Source organism: Castor canadensis, chromosome 19 (assembly GCF_047511655.1).
Source record: "Castor canadensis chromosome 19, mCasCan1.hap1v2, whole genome shotgun sequence".
NCBI classification, from domain to species: domain Eukaryota; kingdom Metazoa; phylum Chordata; class Mammalia; order Rodentia; family Castoridae; genus Castor; species Castor canadensis.
In genome coordinates, this window is record NC_133404.1 from 29,410,896 (window position 1) to 29,433,789 (window position 22,894).

Here is a 22,894-nt window from a genome sequence, read left to right on the forward strand (position 1 = left end):
AATATGACTGGTATCCTTCATAAAGGAGGAGAAATTTAGACACAGTAGCAGTCACACAATGACAAGGCAACGTGAGGACATACAGGGAGAAGGTGGCTGTGACATGAGCCACACATCTACAGCCAAGGAACACCAGGGACTGCTGTCAAAAACCAAAAGCTGGGCGAGGCAAGGAAGGGTCTTCCCCAGAACCTCTGCAGGAGCCAGCACCATCCTCATTGTGGTTTTGAACTTCTGGCCTCCAGATGGAGAAAAGTTTCTGTTCATTTCAGCCACTGAGATTTTGTCACTTTGTTATGGCAGCCCTAGGAAACAATATTCTTAGCAGGTGATAAGCAGTCTGGGATGCTAGAAGGACAAGTCAAGAATGGACAAGTGGGGCATTCCATTCACAGAGACCCACAGAAGGAAGGGGAAGAAAGAACCAGATTCTAGAAAACCAGAAGGTTGCCTTTTGAGATAGATTGGGAATGTAATTTTATTTTTTGGTCCTATTGGGGTTTGAAATCAGGGCCTCGTGCTTGCTAGAAAGGCATTCTACCAGTTGAGCCACTCCCCAGTCCTTTTTGCTTTAGTTATATTTTCATATAGGGTCTTGCACCTTTCCCCCTGAACCAGCCTTGGAACTTGATACTATTAACTCTGCCTTTCAAGTAGCCGGGATTGCAGGCATGGGCCACCATGCCCCACTTGGAAAAGAAATGCAATTTTAAAAGGTAATGAAAATGACAATAAAACCAGCCACTAGATTAGGGGAAAGCTTGTGAGGAGTCTATGGTGTAAAATAATTTCAAAACTACTTAAGAGTAGGCACTACAGAGAGGGATGGGAAAGATAAAGAAAGGAGAGTTTCCTTCTAATCTCAGAAGGGTTCACTCAGTTAATTAAATGACTGAATAAGAGACAAAAATAAAATCAGTTCTGATGGAAGCAAGGCTGCTAAAATCTGTGCACACTTCAGACTTCATCTTGGCTAGCTTCCAATATAATATCAAACAAATGAAGACAGGAAACATTGTCGTGGAAACCAGATAAGTGAGCAAGGTGAAATACAAAAGTAACTTACACAACTAACTTCTGATCTGCATTAAACAATCAACACACAACAATCTGTGCCCACAAGGGTAGGGCAATGGTTAATTTTAGGTGTGAATTTGAGTGTATTTCTGGATGTGTCTGTGAGGGCGTTTACAGAGGAGATTGTCACATGATCAGTGGACTGAGTGGGGAAGATCCATCCTCAGTACAGGAAGCTGCCATCCCTGGGGCCAGGTAGAACAAAGATGCAGAGGAAAGGTGGTTTCTATCTCTCTATCTCTCTCCTCTCCCACAACTGCAATGCTCTTCTCCTGCCCTTTGATATCAGAGCCTCAGTCTCTCTGGATTTGGATGTTATGACCTACACTGGTGGTCCCCAGTCTCAGGCCTTTGGACTGGAACTGAGTCATGTCACCAGCACCTCTGTGTCTCCAGCTTCCTAAGAGTTTATTATGGGAATTCTCAGCCTCCATAATTGCATAAGCCAATTACTCTAATAAACCCTCTCCCATCCACCCATGCATCCATGCATCCATTCACCCACCATCCACTAATCCATCCCATCCATCCATCCACCCATCCACTAATCCATCCATCTATCCTTCCATCCACTAATCCATCCATCCATCCCTCCATCCATCGACTCCTCCTACTGGTTTGTCTCTCTGAGGAACCCTGACACAGTACAGGCATAGTCAAGACCAGACTCTATGTGAGCCATCTGGAAGCTGAGCTGTGATCAGATGGTAACCCCATCTTAGCAACTCCTAGCAGTGCACCCCAGGCACCTTTTCAACTGACCCATAATGGTACCCCCTAATGGTGTGATTTTCACAAAAAGAACCTCAGGGAGGTTACGAGTTTCTGTAACAGAATCAGAATTGCAATTCATATATCCATTGCTCAATCTGGTTCCTTTAGAGAAAGCTCAAAAGTGATAGACGACAAAGAACCACAACGATAAAATGTAAGGAACTTAGTTTTTCCTTCCATTTCCTCCCTTCCCCTGCCCTCCCCTTCTTTCTTCTCCCATCCCCTCCCCTCCTCTTCTTTTCCTCTTCATCTCTTTTTTGGATACAGGGTCTCACTATGTAGCCCAGGCTGGCCTCTACCTTGAGATCCTCCTGCCTCAGCCTCCTGAAGTCTGGGATTACAGGTGTGTACCAGATGGTGTACTAAATCTTTATGTTTTAACCTAGGACAAAATAGGTAAAAAGGAAAACAGATGAAACCACAAGAAAAATATCAGCAGGATATGCAGCTGAAATATGCAAAGAGGAATTATAAAGCTATAAACTACAGTAACACTGGGACATGACCATTGGGTAGAGTCAAGAGAAAGAATTCTTCAAATAGATAGGAACCTTCCTCATTAATTCATTAAAATCTGAGATAGGAAGGAAATAAGTTAAAAAGTCCCTCGATAAAGGCAAAGCCAAGGAAGAGATCAGTAATAGAAAGGAAGATTAAAAAGTGTTCCATCGTTTGGATATTGAAATAATAATACTTGGATAGGAGGGAAAAATGAACACACAGCAAAAGACTTTATCCTTAAAACAATGAAAACCTCAAAAATAATGGAGGATACAAAACTTAACAACCATTATAAAAAAGAAAAAGTGAAACATAAACTAGCCCTGTTCCACATAGAACAGAAACCTAAAAGAAAGCAGGAAAATAAAAAAAAAAAATAGGCAGAGAATGGAAAAGCCAAAATGAAGTGAAAACAATGAGGTTGGTAAGTCAAACCAAGTCTAGGTTCTTGGGGAAAAAATGATAAAATTGGTAGTAATTGATTGGATTAAAAATAGAAGAAAATATACTTTAATAATTCAGGAGTAAAAGTGATAATGAAACAGCTCTTGTAAAAATCAGTGCTTAAATTACATCATCAGCCAGTGTTTATTTTGTCATCATCCAGAGCCAAGAAAGCCAACTAACTATGGAATTGTAAGATTTACTTACAAAAGTGAAAAACAAAGAAAATAAAGAACCAAAAGGCTTCTAATTCAATATAAATTGCCTTTAATCAAAATTTTCAGAGAATAGTTCCTATGTCACAACAGTCTCGTTAATACAGGATGCACTTCGTTTTATGAGTCAAAGCTGGTAATTTTCCAGGGGCCATTAAAATTTCAGGTCAATTATACATATGTACATAGATGCAAAAACTAAAAAAAAATCCTTTAAGATAGAACACAACTAAACCAAACTGAAACATCTCACTTTGGAGGCCAGGTAAGGTCCACTCCCAAACCTAGCATGGTGGTAATTTATACCTAGAAAACCACAGCACATTTTAATAAAAGAGGAGAAATGCAGCACTTCTCCTTAAATTGTCTGAATGCCAAAAGGTATTTGGTAAAATTTATCACTTTTTCTTCACTATAATTTTTTTCTCTGTGCTGGGGGTTGACCCCAAGACCTTTTGTACTCTGGACAAGGGCTCTGCCACTGTTACATCTCCAGCCCATATATTTTCAATAATAGGTAGAGAGGCTTTTTTCCCCAAAACCAGAATCATCCTTTTTTTCCTGTACTATTTCAGCTATTCCTTTTAAAAACAGGAAACTTAAAAGAAAACTCTTGTCATTTGTTCCAACTTAGGAATTTTGCCAATAGCTGTCTGAGAAAGAAAAAAAGCAAGAAGAAGAAGAAAAAAAAACGGCAGTATAGTAAGCTACTTAACTTACTAGTGAGAGAAGCCTTATTTTCTTCAACTTTTAAATAAAGACAAGATCTCTGCCTCACACAATTGAGGAAGAAATTGTAACAGACTGGCTGGTGAAGTACTTTTTAAGCTATGATGTCCTGTGTGAAAAGAAGGGAGATTTTTGCATAGAAAAAAATCCAATCATCTATCCAGCAATCTATCATGCAATTATCCATCTACCTAGCTGTTCATCCATCCACCCATCTATACATACATACATAATCTATCCATTCACCCACCATTCACCTAGCTGTCAGTTCAACCGTCCATCCACCCACTACTCATCCACTCACCCATCCATCCGTCCATCCGTCCATCCATCCATCCACTTATCATCCATCTACCCACTCATCCAGCAACCACTCATCCACTCACTCATCCATCCGTCCATCCACTTATCCATCCACCCATCCACCCACCATCCACCCACCCATCCACTCATTCACCCACTGATCCAGCCATCCACCCATCCACTCATCTATTCATCTGCCCACCCACCCATCCACCCACCCATCCACTCATTCACCCACTGATCCAGCCATCCACCCATCCACTCATCCATCCATCTGCCCACCCACCCATCCACCCACCCATCCACTCATTCACCCACTGATCCAACCATCCACCCATCCATTCATCCATCCATCTGCCCACCCACCCATCCACCCACCCACTCATCTACTTACCCAACCATCTGTCCACCTATCCAACCATCCATCCATTTTTCCATCCAACCATCCATCCACCCACCCATACACTCATTGATCCAACCATCCAGCCAGCCAGCCAGCCACCCACCCACTCATCCACTCACCCATCCATATGTCCATCCATCTATCCATTCACCCACTTATCCGTCCACCCATCCAACCATCCATTCACCCACCAACCCATCCACTCATTCAGCCACTGATACAACCATCCATCCATCCATCCAACCATCCATCCACCCACCTTCCCATCCACCCACCTACTCATCCACTCACCCATCCATCCATCCATCCACTTATCCATCCACCCATCCACTCTTTCACCCATTGATCCAACCATCTACCCACCCATCCACCCACCCATCCATCCATCCATCCATCCATGCAAGCATTTATCAATCCTGTTTCAAGCTATACACTGAGGGTAAGTGAAACACAGGGTAAGCAAAAGTGACTAGAATCCCTGCTTTCAAGGAGTTTCCAGTAAAGTGGAGGAATTGACATTAAACAGAATGTCACCCAAACAGACAACCTTAATCTTTGTTAAGTGCTATGAATAAAACAGACAGGAAGCTCTTTTATACAAGGGTGTGTGTGGTCAGAGAAGTTTAGGAAGGCCTGGCTGAGGATACTGCTAAAACTGCAGGGGATCCTGAAGTCAAGATTGGTGTGCTGAGAGCTGAGGATGCAGGCTCATTTTTCCTGGCTAGGTGGAGTCCACCTGCACGAGTTGGATAATCTCTCCCTATCGTTGGACATTTTGGATCCTCCCGCCCCCAATTCTTCTGTCTTCTTAACAGTAGGCTCTGAGCATGTTTGTGACAATCACTATTTCTTTTGAATTGTGTGCTAGAGTTATCTTTCAGAAAGGAAATACCAATTCAGAAAGTCACTGGGAGAAAACCATTTTACAGCTTTTGTCACATGCTGCCAATTACTTTTCACACATGGAACCAATTTGTGGCACAGAGTGCATGACACCGGGGTGCCCATTGTTCTAGCCCTGCCAGGCATCTGACTCAGTGATTCTATTTATTTTTGCTAGAGTGATAGGTGTGTGACAGAACTTTCAAGTGCTTCAATTTGAATTTCGGTGATTACCAATAAGGGTGCATATGTTTCATGCTATGACTTGCTGTCTGTATATGTAAATTAACTATTTCCCTCAACCTCTTATCCAATGGGTGCGTGAGCAATGTGACTGCCCAGATCACATGATCTGGCTTGGTTGTTGCTGAATCCCAAGAATTTAGTAGATGATTCATAAACCCTGGCTCAATTAAAGCCAGTGCTCAATTGACTTATAGATCTACTTGGATTTAAGTTTTTGTTATTTCTTTTTCTCAAATCCTTCATTCCTTGTTCCTTTGTTCCTTGAGATGGAGTCTCATTATTTTGCCTGGGCTGATCTCAAACTCCTGGCTCAAGAGATCCTCTTGCTTCAGTCTCCCAAGTAGCTGGGGCTATAGGCATGGGCCACTGCACCTGGATTATTGCTTTTCTTTTTTTATACTCTTTTAAAAATATATTTTAGCATAAATAATTTTGCTATTTAAATACATTCACATTATTTCTGGTTGCCTATCTTTATATTTGGAAATACACCTCTAGAATAGGGATATTCAGAAATCTTACAACTGGGATGGATGTGCTTGTAATATCTGTCTGTCTATGTATCTTCTGAGAGAGAGCAATGATAGATGGATAGATGTTCCGATGAATTACCAATGCTTAATTCTAGACCATCTGGAATCTATCTGTCTCAGAATTAATCTAAATTTCTACGTTCCAACAACACTTGGCAATGTTTCTTACTCTTATTCATTCTTATTCTTTTCTTTTTGTGTTTTCTAGTTTGTCACAGAAGTTCAAATGACAATTTTGCTATTTCTGCATGCCTATTTTGTTAGTCCTGTTCTCTGCTTTTAACTAAAAAACAAGTGGTTTCTACACTTGCTACTTTATATTATGACTACTACATCGGCATCAGTTCTGATTTTCATCTGGGGGAATACCTACTTGAAAGATCCAGTATTTGAAAACATAACTACAGCAGTCCTTCCCCATCCATAGGGAAAATGCTCCAAGGCCCCAGTGGATGCTTGAAACTGTGGATTGCACTGAACCCTATAAATACTATGCTTTTTCCCACACCTACACTGTAAGTCTTATTTATAAATTACACACAGTAAGAGATTAATAATAAAAACTAATAAATGAGAACTATAACAAAATGCTGTAATAAACATGTGAATTCAGTCTCTCTTCTCAAAATACCTTATTGTACATCTGAATTGCCAGCATTGCTACTCTGGCGTGTTGAGGCCATAATTAAGTAACTAAGGTTTGCTTGACCACAAGCACTGTGATGCCCTCACAGTCAATCTGATAACTGAGATGGACACTAAGCGATTAGTGGACAGGTATCAGACTCAGCCTGGGTACACTGGGTAAGGGAGGATTCATGCCCTGGGTGGGACGGAGTGGCACAATGTAAGATTTCATCATGATCCTCAGAGTGGTATGCAATTTAAAATTTACACATTATTCATTTCTGGAATTTTCCATTCAATATTTTTGGGCCAAAGTTGACTATGAGTAGCTAAAATCACAGAACTCGAAGCCACAGATAACGGAGGACTACTGTAATGGGCTGAATTCTTCACCAGGGCACAAGAGAAGCAGAATCAATGAGAAGATACCTGCAATAGTACCAGCTGTGCAGATGAGGAACTAAGATGGTGCCATATATGTGACAGTGCTCTGGAAAACACACAACTCTTGAGTAAGACCCTTTGCATCAAATGTGAGGTCTTGTCTAGGACAAGAGTGATCCCCAGAGGTCTTGTCTGTCCTTCAGGGAAGGCTGCCAACCCAAGGCCATCAGCACACTCATGAGCACACTGTCCCCAGTCAGCCAGGGCTATGAGCAGCTCCTACAGGCTCCAGCAAGGGCAGAGGGGCCTCCTTTTTCATTTCCTTCTCTTTTTCAGCACCCCCAAATACAGATGTTTGGATCCACCACAACACAAAAGCAAAACTCCGGCTCCAGTGCTGAAATATCTGGATGTTTGGGCTCAGCCACTGCCACTGAGACCCCAGTGAAAGGTAGTCATCAGAAATGCTTAAGCTACAAACCTCAAAGTAAAAAAAATTCTAAGTGTAGATGTCCCCCTATCTTTAGCTTGGCTGTGAGATTTGAAAGAGGAAATTAACAATTTCCCTATTGTGCTGTTTCAAAATTAATTTCAATCTTTGTTTATTCCCAATACTCAAGACAGCTCCAGTGAGCACCCTGACCTGGCCCTCCAACTACTGGAAAGGGACGAATGTCGTGATTATTCCAGGGCTTGATTAAGCCTTTCCTGGCATTTCTGAGTTTCCATGCTCCTTTCTGGCTGTCAAAGCCATAAACTATTTTTTTGAACAGCACAGAGAGACTGTGACAGGACATTCTCTGGGAACACAGGCAGTCTCACTAGACGTTCAGGCAAGAGTTTGGCAGCTGTCAGAGAAGCACTGAGGAGCCAGCGAAATGGCTCTGCCAGGTCTGACTTGGCTTTACATTTGTTCCTTTAAAAGTGTGTCCAAGCAGACTTGGTGTGGCTTCTGGAACCTTTCTTACCCAAACACCAGCAAAACCCAAGGAGCTGGCCACTGCTCGTGGAAAATAAATGTGGGCTTCACTGCAAGCTGCCTGTCTGCCCACAGAGGTGGATGTTGGAAGCCTGAGAAGCAGGCGATAGCTGGCCCAGACCATGTGCGGGGTGGTGTACCTGCACCTGCTGTGGTGTTCACAGAGGTGACATCCCATTCAAAACCACCCACCGCCCAGACACACACAAAACATGATAGCACACAGATAACCACCCTAAATTGTCACAGTGGAGTTCCTGATAACGGGCTGCACCAGTGCAGGGGGCAACCTCTGTCATGTGTGCCCTGGTGAAATGACTACTTCAGCAAGGTCACTGCCACAAATGCCAGCAAAGTCAAGGGCATTTTCAGGCCATGTATCATGTTAGCAAAGCACTCTTTGCATATCTACCGTTAGGACCTAAATATTCTGAACTGGAAACTTCAACTCAATCCCACGGGACAGATGGAGTTGCAGGAGAGCTTACCTCTGGCTCCTGGGTCATGGTTCCTGTCTATTGGGACCCTTTGCACTGCTCAGTTCTCCACTCTTCTGCCATCAGGACAGAAGGACAGGGCAGAAATCATAAGGCAGCCAGAAGCACCCTCTCCCAGGCACTTGCCTTTTAAATTCACTTGAATCATAAAAGTAACACCTGTTTTGGGGAAGCCCAAGGAGTCGTATGACTCAGGCTGCACAGAAATCTCATTTCCTCTTCTGAGGTGACCCAGGAGAGTCAGGGAAAGGGAAAGCAACCTTGCCTTTTCTTTGTTTTCTTATTAACAGCATATAATCATCACTTGCATGGTTTTGTCAACCATGGCTCACATAGTGGGGTCACCTTTGAAGGAAAGATCACAGACAGAGTCACCCACCAGTTCTGCCTTTAACCACACTCCATGAAAATCAAAGCTGGCTCTCAACCATGGGTGCTTGTTGGAATCACCTGAGGAAGTTTTAAAACTCCTGAAGCCAAGTCCCACCCCAAGATTTGGATTTAACCAGAGGAGGGCGTGGCCTGAGTATGGAGAATTTTTTTAAACTCCTATGCATTCCAGTGTGAAGAAAAATGACACTGTCTGTTCTACCTGAAACCTAGGACATCTGAAATGGTATAGTGTTTGCATAGAACCTATACACACCATCCCACATTCTTTAAATCACCTCTGGATAAATTCTAATACTTAATATAATGCAAATGGATTTTTGCCTCACTGTTTTCATCTGCAAAACACATTGTATTTCCTGCAAGGCAGTTCTGAGGATCAAACAAGATAAGAAAGGTCTGGAAAAACACCAAGCACTACATAAAGGGATAGACGGTCATTACTTACTTCTGCAATGCAAGGCTAACAATAATATTTATAAAATTCACTGAGTATTTACCATGTGCCAGGCCCTGTGCTAGGTGCACAGCTGCCCTCCATGGTGAGTTCTAGAATTCTCCCTGCTTTATAAATGGGAAAACCAACCATAGCACAGAAAGCCACAAGGTACAGAAAGTAGAACATCAGTCTATCCTTAAAAACAAGGGAAGGAACAAAAATAAGGAAATAACCAGCACTGGTGGCTCATGCCTGTAATTCTAGCTACTTGGGAGGCAGAGATCAGGAGGATCATGGTCTGAGGCCAGTCCAGGCTGGAGGGGTGGGGTTGGGGGTGGGGAGGGAAATAAGACCCTATCTTAAAACTACCAAACACAAAAAAGGGCTGGCAGAGTGGCTCAAGTGGTAGAGTGCCTGTCTAGCAAGCCCAAGGCTCTGAGTTCAAATCCCAGTGCCACAAAAAAAGAAAGGAAAAAGGGTATAAGGAAGAGCAACAAATATAAATATAATAAAATATATGGAGAGGAATAAATCAATATGGCACATCAGGGCTCAGACAAATGTGAGGTGGACAGATTTTTCTTTCAAAAGATGCACACTCATGTTCATTCAATTAAAAACCAAATGCCGTTTATAGGAGACAAAGAAAATAAATGTCTGAATAAAACTTAGTCAAGGTTGACACAAAGATAAGAAGGGCAATGTGGCAGTGAGAAGACAAAGTTGCCAGGACAAAGGCATCGGGCATCAATAGGACTAATTTAGTCTTTTTTTTTTTTCTTGGCGGTACTGGGGTTTGAACTCAGGGCCTCATGCTTGCTAGGCAGGTGCTCTACCACTTGAGACACTCCACCAGCCTTTTCTTTGTGATGTGTTTTTTTGAGATAGGGTCTCATGAACTATTTGCCCAGGTTGGCTTTGAACCTCGATCCTCCTGATCTCTGCCTTGAGGAGCTAGGATTACAGGTGTGCGCCACCGACAACCAGCCTAGCATAGTCTTTGATACAATAAAAATGGGTATCTGTGGGTCACATAGTCATAAGCCATGTATGTGAAGCAGCCAGATAGAAACAAGAAGAATGAGATAAAGAAAAAAAAAGGTAGAAGAGGGAAACAGAGACTCACACGCACAGACATTCAGACATCGAGGTGTAAGTGTGTGCATTTGAGCACACACCTGCATGTCTGTATAGCTATCCTAGGATTCTTATAGAGAGAGCACAAATGGGCAGCACACATTGAACAATGCAGCCAATGAGCTACACCTAGAGAAAAAAAGACAGAAATGAGCAGAAGTCTGAAAAAGAATCGCAGCAGCCTCCCTATCTATGAGTTCTGCATGTGGATCGAAATTATTCAAAAAACTGCACCTGGACTGAACATGTGCTGAGTTTTCTTCTCATGCTTCCATGAACAATATATAATAAGCATTTCCATAGCATTTGCATTGTGCTAGGTATTATAAGTCATCCAGAGGTGACTGAAAGGATGCAGGAGGGTGTCGTAGGTCGTATGCAAATTCTATGCCATTTCACATAAGAGACTTGAGCATCTGTAGATTTTGGTATCATGGGACATCCTGAACTCATCCCTAAGGATGCCAAGGGCAACAGTACCACAGTAACAGGTAATGCTGGGCCCTAGGCACTGCTAGTAGAATGTTACAGAGATTACCACATTTAATCAGCGAGCATCCCCCTGACCTAGGTACTCTGTTGCTCTTTCTCTTTTCCAGGTGAGGAAACCAAGACACAGAGAGAAAATACCAGAAGAAGCTGGAGCAGTGAAACCTGGAGCCCACAATAGACCAGGGAGTCTCCTGTGACAGCCACGCTGTAACCTCACCACCAACCACAAGATACTCACAAAAGGACACATGAAGAGGGGTTTCCTATATACACAAAGTAAGATTAATGAAATCACAAACAAAGCAAATCCCCCAAAATAAATAAAACAGCAAATTCTTTGAAAGGATCACTAAAATACCCAATCACTGGCTGTTGAGATTAAGTTTGAAAGAGAAAAAGTAAGATTGTCCAACATGATAAGGCAAAAAGAAATATAACTACAGATACAGAAGGAAAGAGTTACAAGAAACATCATGATGGCAAGCCCCAAACCTCTAGGAAATGGATGATTTTCTGAGAATTTAACATTTAACCTCCTGACCTGTATATAAGGGAACTGACCAATGACTTCAAAAGAAGTCAGAAAATAAACTTGCTCTATCTAATTAACCTTTATCATAAATAATTCTCCCAAATAGCTCCACATTGTAGTAAGATGGGAGGGTCCCCAAGTCATTATGTGAACCACGAATGGTCTTATATCAAATGTCAGAAAACAACAAAAAATTGAAAATTTCACTCAATTCATCTATAAATATAGATGTCAATAGCTCAAATTTAAATAAATAAACAAATTAGTATTTTTTACAGGCATTCTAAGTTGGGTCAACAACTATCATCTTCATTTATTAAATCAATAATATAGAAAACCTACAGCTGCAAAAAAAAAGAAAGACATCTGAGAAGATTGTGCAACCTTTCCTAGTAAAACTCTAAGCAAACACTAACACATGGAAACTACCTAGATATGAAAAGTATCTATTTACAAAAATCTCCAGCAAATGTTTGTAAATTGCTGACACCATGACCTTTAAAATCAGGAACAAGTTAGATGCACCTGCTATCGTCATGATTATTCAACTTTCAAAAATTTTTAGTGAGCTGGGCACTGGTGATGAATGCCTGTAATCCTAGCTACTCAGGAGGCAGAGGTCAGGAGGATCATGGTTCGAAGTCAGCCCAGGCAAATAGGTCCAGAGACCCTATCTCGATAATACCCAACAAAAAACAGGGCTGGGGGCATGGCTCCAGTGGTAGAGCACCTGCCTAGCAAGCTTGAGGCCCTGAGTTCAAACCCCAGCATAACCAAAAAAAAAAAAATTCTAGTAATACACAATAAGATAAGGCATAGAGTAAGTTGTATAAATATTGGAAAAGATAAGTGTTTTGAATTTGTAGAGGATTAGGTTTTTTTTTCAAAGTTCTGCTGCAATGGCCTCTCCTTCTCTTTTCCACAAATAACATATTGTTTTAATTATGAGTATTTCACTTAAGCCTTATCATCTGTTACTGCAACTTTTCTACTCCTCTGGGGTTTTTTTTTTCAGTTAATTATTAGGTACTTGTTCTACATTGTACAATCCCATGGACACTCTGTGCACTTTTATGTTCTTTAATGGAATTTCATAATTTTCTTCATAGAGATCTTGGGCCTCTCATTTCTTGGTCATTTTTGTCACCAGTTGAATGGATGATAGATACAAATGTTTATTTTCCAATTTGATGTCACTGGTAAAGAGAGTTCTTTTGCAGGTTTATGTTGTAGACTGTCTCTCACCACTTCCCTTATTAATTCTGGTGGTTTTTAGTAGCATCCCTTGAGAACTTTAGGTAGGATTAAATCATCTACAACATCTCACTAACTTTTTCCCCAGACTAGCCTTGAACTGTGATCCTCCTGGTCTCCTCTTGAGTAGCTGGGATTACAGCTGTGAGCCACTCCACCTGGCTATATAACTTTAAAATTTAATTATGGAAAATTTAAAAAAGAAAGTCTTAAAAATGATGGTCCATTGAACTAATTTTGAAAACTGCCAAGGAAACCTTGCAAAAGTCATGTCTGCAGTCCACAGATTTCAGAGCCCCACCTGATGGGCAGTGACTACTCACCGTTTTCCCTGCACACCCGCTGGGCATGGCGCTGGCTTCGATGAAATACTTTCTGAGGAGACGCTTGCTGGGGTCAGGACTGTCCAGTAGGATGTAGGAACAGAAAAAGGCCCCATGGCGAAGCAAGAATATGGCAATGTCTTCATTCCCTAATGTGGAAAATGGAAAGCTCAGGACATCCAGGTGTCACCTGTGCTGGGGACATCGCCACTAGTTCCCCATGCATCTGTCCTGGATGGAGAGAGAGTTTCTGTGCGACTCTAACCTCTAGAGTGCCTCACACAAGGGTCTCATTTGCTGCAGTTGGTCCCTGTCACCAAAGTCCCCTTTTGAGGGTGAGGCAGAAGGGGAGGGCAGATGTTTGTAATCTCCCCGCTTAGTTAGGGGGTGGGGACAAAGCCACAGTCCCACATCTGGGAAGGGGACAGTTTTCAGGGCGGGGCTGGCTCTGGGACCCACCTGACTTGATGGCTGCATAGAGAGGCAGGCGCACGATGACAGGGAACTCGCTCTTCCTGACCGCGTAGCTCTCTGGGTCAGCCCCATGTGTCAGGACTAGAAGCTTCACGACCCCCAGGTGTCCTCGCTGGCAAGCCAGGGCCAGCATCCAGTTGAGCAGCCGCTGGGGACTGCAGGGACCTGGTGGGGCAACAGGACACGGGGACACTGAGGGCTCTGAAGGGCACTGGTGCCTCCCACACTGACCTTTGACAGTTAATAAAACCCAGTTTTTGTCTCCAGCTGAAAGTCGATTGTGTTGAGTGGATGGTGTTTTCTAGAATTGTCTCTGAGTTGCAAGTGACATCTTTATAAACCCACCTGCTTGTCAAAGGAGGCCAAGTAAAGAAAAGCAATATTCATGAGGGCATATACAGTGTGACCTTGACAGAAAAAAAAATGTCCATATGGAAAAAGAGACAAAATGGAAAGGACAAAAATTCAAAAAAAGAAAAGATGAATAGGAAGACTTCACCTTCCAAGGAGCTGGGATTACAGGTGTGAGCCACTGTACCCAGCCCTCATGGTGCCAACTTCTGTTGATCGTAGGATGAAGGTGCTGTACTTCAGAACCGTGATTTTGAGATGAAGAGCCAAAGCACAGAGAGGCTGGGAACTTGCCAAAGGTCCCACAGTTGGTAAATGGCAAGGTCAAGACAACTCCTGCTTTATCTAAAACCAAAAGGTGCAGTCCCAGTATTGCAGTCTTCTCTCTATGCTGTGAGTTTCTGATCATCCCTGGATCCCCTTTTCCCCTCTGCCCTGACTTTAGTCCTAAAATGCAAGACCAGGGTTTTGGAGAGAGACAGTGTAAGGTTAAATTATTTTAGCTGCATAATTTTAAACAAATTCTTTCATTTCTTTGCCTCGGTTTACCCATCAGTGAAATGGGTTTAATAACACCCACCTTCCCAATGTGAGGATAACGTAACAAAATATACATCGAGTGCCTGGATGAGATAAGTCCTAATTCATCACTCATTATTAGAGCACTAACACTGCTCTGAACGCACAGATTACCTGAAACGATAAATATATATTACTTTCATAAATGATCATTGTTATTAAGAAAGTTTCGACCACAAGAAATAGAGGTAACTCTGTGGCCTGAAAGATTTAGAATGACTTTCTGAAAGAACCACTTGCTTAATTCCAGGATGAAATAGCACTGGCACCTTGAAGGTACAGGAGCTGAGGTGTCACCGTATCTTCAAGTTCAAAATAAGTAGAGTGCGGTGTCGTCTGATCTGGTTGCTATTTGAAAACGACCTCGTCTTCTGAAACTTCTCTGTGCATCACTGTGGTCACATGTGCAGAGTTGCGGCATGTGTAGGGCATGTGTAGGGGCCAGCAGCGACCGGCGGTGGAGAGACGGCAGCCTTGCCCTCTTGGCCAGGGAATAGGGAGGACACTCTAATGCATGGCTGGTGCCCAGACTAAGTAAATGCCCCTTGTCGCTGTATTACCTACCAGAATTAGTGATTCCGAGGAGAGTTAACAGACAACACGTGAGCTCAGGAAGATCTCAGTAAGATAAACAAGCAATCGCTGTGCTGCCTTATTTTATTTTTTTATCTTTTACTGGTACTGAGATTTGAACTCAGGGCCTTGAACTTGCTGAGCAGGTGCTTTACCCCTTGAGCCACTCCCTCAGTCCTTTTTTGCTTTAGGTTTTTGTTTGTTTCTTTGTTTCAGGTACGGTCTTATGGTTTTGCCGGCTGGCTTTGAACAGCCATCCTTCTGATCTTCACCTTCCGAGTAGCTGGGATTATAGACGTGACCCACTGTACCCAGACCTCATGGTGCTAACTTCTGCTGTACTTCAGAACCATGACTTTGAGATGAAGAGCCAAAGCATAGAGAGGCTGGGAACTTGCCAAAGGTCCCACGGTTGGTAGATGGCAAGGTCAAGACAACTCCTGCTTTATCTAAAACCAAAAGGCACTCTCTCACCTCCACAAAACCCTATACAAATCGTTTGCACCTGAATCCAACCTCAGAGAGAGCCTGGCATACTCCTACCCCTCCCCACTGATCCACTGCAGAAGTGTATCAGAACACACTTCCAAGGACCCTCTCCCACCTCCCACCAACCCCATCGCTCCTCTTCTCAGTGAGGGTCTGAGAAGTTCCCTCTTCTGCTGTTCCTCTCTCCTTACTGGGGCCACCTTCTCCTGCAGCCCGGGAATTCCCAGGGGACACCCACCGTGCCCATCTGTGTACTTCCTGTGGGCCCTGCACAATGGTCTGGAGTCCTCCAGTTTCAGCAACCACCTGGAGACTAAGTGGAACTAGGATGTCCCAAGAGCAGCTGAAAACCAGCTGAGGTTCCTGCTTACAAAAGCAGGCAACCCAAGCCCTTCCCTTATTTATCTGCTAAGTAAACCCCTGTTCACCCCAGAAAGCCCCACTCAGATGTTAACTTCCCTCTGAAGATCCAATCCTGCACCCAATCAAGATCATCCCCTGGTGGGCACTCCTAGACCTCTGTGTAAGCCCTTCAACCTCAGTATGTTACACTGCACAATGTTACTCTTTTCTGCCTCAGTTTACCCTTCATGGCTAAGAGCTACTAAATGGCTGGGGAATTAAAGAAAAACCTCTCCATGCCTCGCAAGTTCTGAGGGTGCTCAGTATTTTGGCAAATGTTCAATAAATGGTAGCTGTGTGTAATTAGGTGACTGAGTCAGCTGGTATAGACTCTGTGGGATTAGAACAGAGCCAACCTTGGGATTTCCTAAAAAGAGGGTTCCCTATGGCTCTGTAAGGGCACCCAGTCCCCTACCTTCCCTCCCTTGCCTCACCCAGTCTGCTTCCTATGGACCCTAACTCTTCCCTGATTGCTGTCCACAGCTTCCAGACACCTAAGAGGGACATCAGCTGAAAGTAACTCAGCATACAACTGACTCAAAAATGCAGTTGGACACCCCCAAACAGGGCTGCTACCTGTGTTGGGTCCAATGCAAAATGAAAAAATTGGGGCCTTTGATTTTAAAATTAGGAAAAACTTCAGGATGGCAACTCTACAGTGTGAGGTCAAGTCTGGGTTCCTTCTAGGGGCATGAAGCCAGCTCTGCCCCCTATGAAAACCCCAACTCCCAGAGACCATGACTATGGTTGGTTAGGCCTGTAGCCTTAGCAATGAAGCAGTCCTTTATTGCTGAGCCAAGCCACCATGGGAGATTAGGACATCTTTACTTCACCAGAGGCAAAATTACAATTCAACACAGCATGGCACATCCATGCAGTGGAATTATTCAGTCATAAAAAAGAATGAGCTGTTGTGTCATGAAAACCCATGGAGGACATGCCAATGCATATTAGAAGGTGGAAGAAACTGATCTGAACTGCTGTGTACTGCATGATTCCAATCACAGGACATTTTAGAAAAGGCAAAACTGGGGAGACAGTAAGGCAATCAGCAGTTGCCAAGGGTGGAGGTGGGTGGGAGGAACGAACAGAACAGGGGACTCAGGATGGTGAACCTATTCTGTATGACGCAGTAATGGTGGATGTGTGTGTGGTTACACATTTGTAAAAACTCATAGAACACACAGAACACACGCAAAGAATAAGTTCTACAGTAAATTTGGATTTCAGTAACAATGTATCAGTACTGACAACAATGCATCTGTATTGTCAACAATGTTTCAGTGTTGATAGCCTTGTATCAATTTTGGTAACCATGTATCACTATTGGCTTACCAATTATAACAGATATGGCAAACTAATACAAAATTTAAATCATGGAGGAAATTGCGTAGGGGACATTTGGGAATTCTGTAATTTCCTATCAACTTTTCTGTAAGCCTAAAACTGCTTTAAAAATAGTCTAATAAGGAAAAAAAACAAGCTACATCAATGTATTTTTTAAATTTGTTTGTTTCTTTGGTGGGACTGGGGTTTGAACTCAGGGCTTTGTGTTTGGCACTCTATCACTTAAGCCACACCTCCTGTCCATTTTGTTCTGGTTATTTGGGAGATGGGGTCTCCTGAACTATTTGCCCATGCTGGCCTTGAACCTTGGTCCTCCCGATCTCAGCCTCCCAGGTAGCAGGGATTACAGGTGTGAACCACTGGTGCCCACCCATCAGTTTATATTCTTTATCAAGTGTGGTGCGTGAGGATGTTCCTTGTGAGCTAGTGGGAGAGGCAGGGGATGGGGTGCAGCTGCAGGTGGGCATGTCTCTGTCTAGAGCATCAATTAGATGTCCCAGGCTTCATGATCTCTTATTGAAGAAAGGAGAATTTTTGGTTGAAACCTAGGAAGAGGGTCCCCTGAGAGGTGGTAAGGAGCTCCCCTGCTGTGATTTACCTGCTAAGGACTCTAACAATTCCTGTACAACTTCAGTGTGCCCAAAATGGGCCGCCACCACAGCTGGGTTGTCATCAGTGGGTTCTGTTGGCAGTTCCACCCGTTTCTCAGTGAGTAGGCACCGGACGCTTTCCAGGTCCCCGTGGGCTGCTGATATGCTCAGGAGTTGACTCTGGGCAAAACAGAACAGGATGGGCTGTAGTGAGACCAGCTGTGCTGAAGCAGTCACGTGAATGGACTTTAAATGCTTCCCCAAGTCTCTGGGCAAGACTGGGGCCCCACTGTCCCTGGTGCAGCAGGGAGAGCTGGGAATGTGGCTGCCGGAAGTGACCGATGGAGAGTGGAAATCCGCACACGTAGTACAGAACAGGCAAGCTAGCTCATCAATAATTTCAGGTGGATTACATGGGAAACAATGATGCTTAACAAATATCCAGACGTGCTTTGACTCATAATGGGATTGGATTCCCAATAAACCCCCAAATTGAAAAGTCAAAGATGCATCTAATTCACCTAATTTACCAAATCCCACATCTTTCAACACTGCATACCCGCTGTTTCCCCTCTAGATCACAGGGCTGCCTGGGAGCTGCCCAGTATCACACCAGGATCAGACCACACAACCCTACTGAGGAAAACAGCACGATTCAAAAGCAAGTATGACTTTTACTGAATGCAGGTGGCTGTGGTGCCATTGTTAAGTCCAGAAAACCAAGTCAGACCACTGGAAACTGGAGACTGTATTTGGGTAAAATACAATTCTGTTTCTCTGTGATGTGGCTTAGAAAATCTGACAACACAGATGTGTCTTGCATTCTATTTTTCTTTATTCATGTATTTTTTCCAGTCCTGGAGTTGGATTCAGGGCCTTGTGCTTGCTAAGTAAGGTGCTCTACCACTTGAGCCATGCCACCAACACTTTTCGCTTTAGTTATTTTTCAGATAGGGTCTCGTGATTTTGCCCAAGGCTGGCCTCAGTCCATAATCCTCCCACTTCAGCCTCTGTATAGCTAGGATGACAGTGTGCCACTGTGCCAGCCTTGCACTGGACGTCTGCTTCATGTTCAGTTGCCCTTTGACTCATGCATTTAGCCAAGCTCTCTGAAGGACCATCCCCCAAGTTACTTGAAAGTGGAATGTGACAGAGGAGGGGACTCCACAGATTTGGATCCAGGGACAGAGGATGTCCAGAAAGCTGCAGTGGATGGTTGATTTTGTAGTTCAGAGGAAGAGAAGGATGGAATGGGGTGGATCCTGGATCTACACCTGAGTTCCTACTTCCTTCCAGCCACTCTGGCATGTGTATTGATACATGGGTCAGATGTGGAACTTACCCAGTTTTCAACCAGCCTGTAAGTGGCTTCATACACTAACCTAAAAATGGTCCTGACTTTCAGATGCCCCTGGGGGTCCTCACAAAGGATGCTAAGATGGATGCTGAATTGAAGAAGGAAGCACACTTCCTTCACTACTATGACTTCAGATCCTCCAGGAACGTGGCTGCTTCCGTGGACTGGAAGCATCTGTATCTTCAAGCAGGAAAGTGGGAGCCCAAGTTGGAATAAGACAGCTGGTGTCCCCATCAACACTCATGGTGGACCTACTGTGTGTAAGAGGCAGGGCAGAGGACTAAGAATGGTGGGGTGATTTCTGACCTCCATAGGAATGTGTGTAAAATAAGCACCAATGAGCTGAATAGTTTAGAAAACTGATGTCTTTGGAGATCACATTAGGGTGAGATGGAAAGGAATAGGTGAGTGGAATTCCAGGGAAGGGAACTGACTTATCAGCTCTGTCCATGTGCAGATAATCCACTGAGTACTTTATTTATGAGGTCATAACAGCCATGGGAGGAATGAATCTGCCTTTCTGCTACAGAGGTGAGGACATGGAAGTTAGCCCGTGGTCAGGGAGTTTATCATCAGCAGAGCCACCCAGGATCTGAATTGGAGTCTGTAGATTCCCAGCCCATGTTTTCTCCATCCCACCCATCCTGGGGAGGGGAACTTGGAGGAAGGCTCAGATTCTGTGAGTGGCGATAGAGGTAGATCTGATAAGTTAGGTGAAGGACAGACTAGGTGACTGGAATTATTTTCAGGACATAGAAAGCCATATGTTCGATATGACCAGAAAAGAAAACCCCACCCACCTGCTACTCTGCCCAGGGTGGGGTTTGGCAGCCCTGCTCTTCCAGGAAAGCACTTGCATTGTGGAGAAAACCACAGTGATTGATTAAATGACTAACACAAGAGCAGCTGTCTAGACTTCAGTCTAAAAGCCTCATTCTCACAAGGTGGTGGGTAATGGTGCAGAGCCAGCCCATGGCCAAGAGGGACCCAGAGGGTGGAGTTGTCTCTGTGGCTAGAGACAGGCCAGAACCTGTAGTGTGACATTTTAATTCAGTAGAAGTCATGAGGTAAGGTCCTCTATGCCTCCCCAGCTCATCCCCTTCTCAAAAGAAAGCTCTCAACCACCTTCCAGACCATTCATCCTCTGAGGCCATCCGTACCAAACCAAATGCTCTTCCCATCAAATTCACTATGAATCTTTATCACCATATGACATACCTACAGAAAAGTACAAAGTTCTACATTCTCAGTCTCATGAACTGTCACTTGAACACAGCCATGTGACTGGCTCCAGACTAAGAAGCAGAAAGCAACAACCTGTGCCCAGAAGCATCTTATATGGTTTGGTGGCAAAATATCCTGGAAGGCTCATGTGTTGAAGGCTTGGTCCCAGATGGTGGTGCTATTGAGAGATTGGATCAAGGCGACTGTAATGTCATCAATGGATGGATCCATTGATGAATTCAGAGCTGAAAGGACTAGTAAGAGGTGGGGCCTGATAGAAGGAAGTAGGTCACCAGAGAGTGTGACCTTGAAGGGTATATCCTGTCTGGCCTCTTCCTCTGTCTGTCTGTCTGTCTCTAATTCCTGGTCCCCATGAGGTAGGTGTGCAGCTCTCCTTTGCATGCTCTCTCTGCCATGATGCTGTCGGTCACATCACAGACCAAAGAGCAGTGGAGCCAGCTGACAACAGACTGAAACTTCTGGAACTGTGAGCCACAATTAATTTTTTCCTCAGGTGTTTTGTGACAGTGATGAACAGCTGACTAATATCCCCTACTCTGCCCCCTGCTTGTCTCTGCCCAACGGGAAAGAACCACAATCCCAAGTTCCAACACCATAGTTTTGGGTTTGGGGTTTTGGGGTTTTTCTTGTGCCAGTTTTCAAGCCTTATAAAGGTGGTGTTATTATACTTCACCTATTTTTTTTAACTTTGGGCTGGGAAATAGAGATTCACAGGAAGTTGCAAAAATAGTACTGAGAGGACCTGGGTACCCAGCTAGTTTTCCCAATGGTGAGGTCTTACATCACTGTAAGATCGAAACTGGTAATGTGATGTTAGGACCATGTATGGGTACAGTTCTGCCATTTGTCATGTGTAGACGTGTGTCATCACCACCGCGATCCAGACACAGAATTTGCCTTCACCATAGAACTCCTCCTCATCCCACCCTTCAGAGTCTCACCCCCTGGTTCTCTTCACCTCTCCTAACCCGGGCAACTGGTAATGTCTCTTCTACAGCTACAATTCTGTGAAATTTCAAAATGGAATCACACTAAACACAGCCTTTGGAGTTTGGAGTTTGGCTTTTTTTTTTTTTTCCATTCAGCTCACTGTCCTTAGACTCCATTGGAGTTGGTGCAATATTTTCACAGAGTGCCTTATATTGCCTGGCAGTATCCCCTGGTAGGTTGAACCCACACACCTGCCAAGAGGTTTTTTATTTGAATTATATCCAGTTGTGGCAATTACAAACAAAGCTATGAATAATCATGCACTCATTTTTTGTGGACACAATTTTCCTTTCTCTACAATAAATATTCAGTTCCATTGGTGGGTCATAATGTGAGTATATTTTTAGATTTTAAAGAAACTACTAAACTATTTTCAGAATATCTGGATCATTTTACATTTTTTTGCCATTTTCTTTGCATTCTGGCCAGAATTGAGCACTGTCACTATTATTTTAGCAATTTTAGTAAGTATACAGTCATCCTGGACTTCATTTGCAATTCCCTGATGGCTTATGATATCAACCAGCTTTTTGTGTGCTTGTTTGCTGTCTGTGGGTCCTCTTCCTGTATTTCATTCATTTTCTAACTGAACTATTTACTTTGAAATGTTCAGTTTTTAGAGATCTTTATATTTTCTAGAATGAGTCCTTTGTTAAGTGTTTAGTTAGCAAATATTTTCTCCCAGTGGACAGGTTGTATTTTTATCTATTTACCAGAGTATTTCTCAGAGAAAAGTTTCTAATTTTTATGAGATCCAACTTACCATTTTTTCTTTTTTGGATCATTTCTTTTATAAATTTTCTATGTAGACCACTATGTCATCTGCCAGCAGAGGACATTCTATTTTTTGCCTCTCAAATCTATATGTCTTTTATTTAATTGCCTATTGTGCTGATCAGAACTTCCACTGGAATATTGGATTGTAATACACCGAATACAGTTTTGTTACAATTATTCTTGGATAGAACCATAGGCACTATATGGAGAGTAAGCATCCTTGCCTTGCTCCTGATCTTGGGGGAAGGCATTCTTTCACCATGGCTGTGGTTTGAATATGGTTTGTCTCCTCCAAAACCCATACTGAAATTTGATTGTTATTGTGGGGCTGTTGGGAGGTTGTGACCTTGAAGATGTGACTAGGTCATTGAGAGGGAGGAATGCCTTTCTTATGGGAGTGGGTTTGTTCTTCCACAAGCAGGGTGTTACTAAAAAAAACTGTCTCTTGGGTTTTATCTCTTCTACCCATCTTGCTTGTCCTTTCCTTTCCACCATGTTATAAGGCAGCTCAAGACCCTTATTAGATGTGTCTACTCTATCTTGGAATTCCAACCCTTCC

At 43.4% G+C, this 22,894-nt stretch overlaps 1 protein-coding gene across 5 annotated transcripts in view; it reads right to left on the reverse strand.

Moving 5' to 3' along the window:
* Positions 1-22,894, reverse strand: part of Lrrk1 (leucine rich repeat kinase 1) — a 147,294-nt gene that overhangs the window by 64,614 nt on the left and 59,786 nt on the right. For all 5 annotated transcript variants that reach the window (XM_074061751.1, XM_020161721.2, XM_074061750.1 and 2 more), the window contains 3 exons: positions 17,975-18,146; positions 13,621-13,800; positions 13,162-13,310 (listed from right to left, as the gene is read on the reverse strand). In XM_074061751.1, coding sequence (XP_073917852.1) covers positions 13,162-13,310; positions 13,621-13,800; positions 17,975-18,146 — 501 coding nt within the window. The remainder of the gene's footprint in view (positions 1-13,161; positions 13,311-13,620; positions 13,801-17,974; positions 18,147-22,894) is intronic.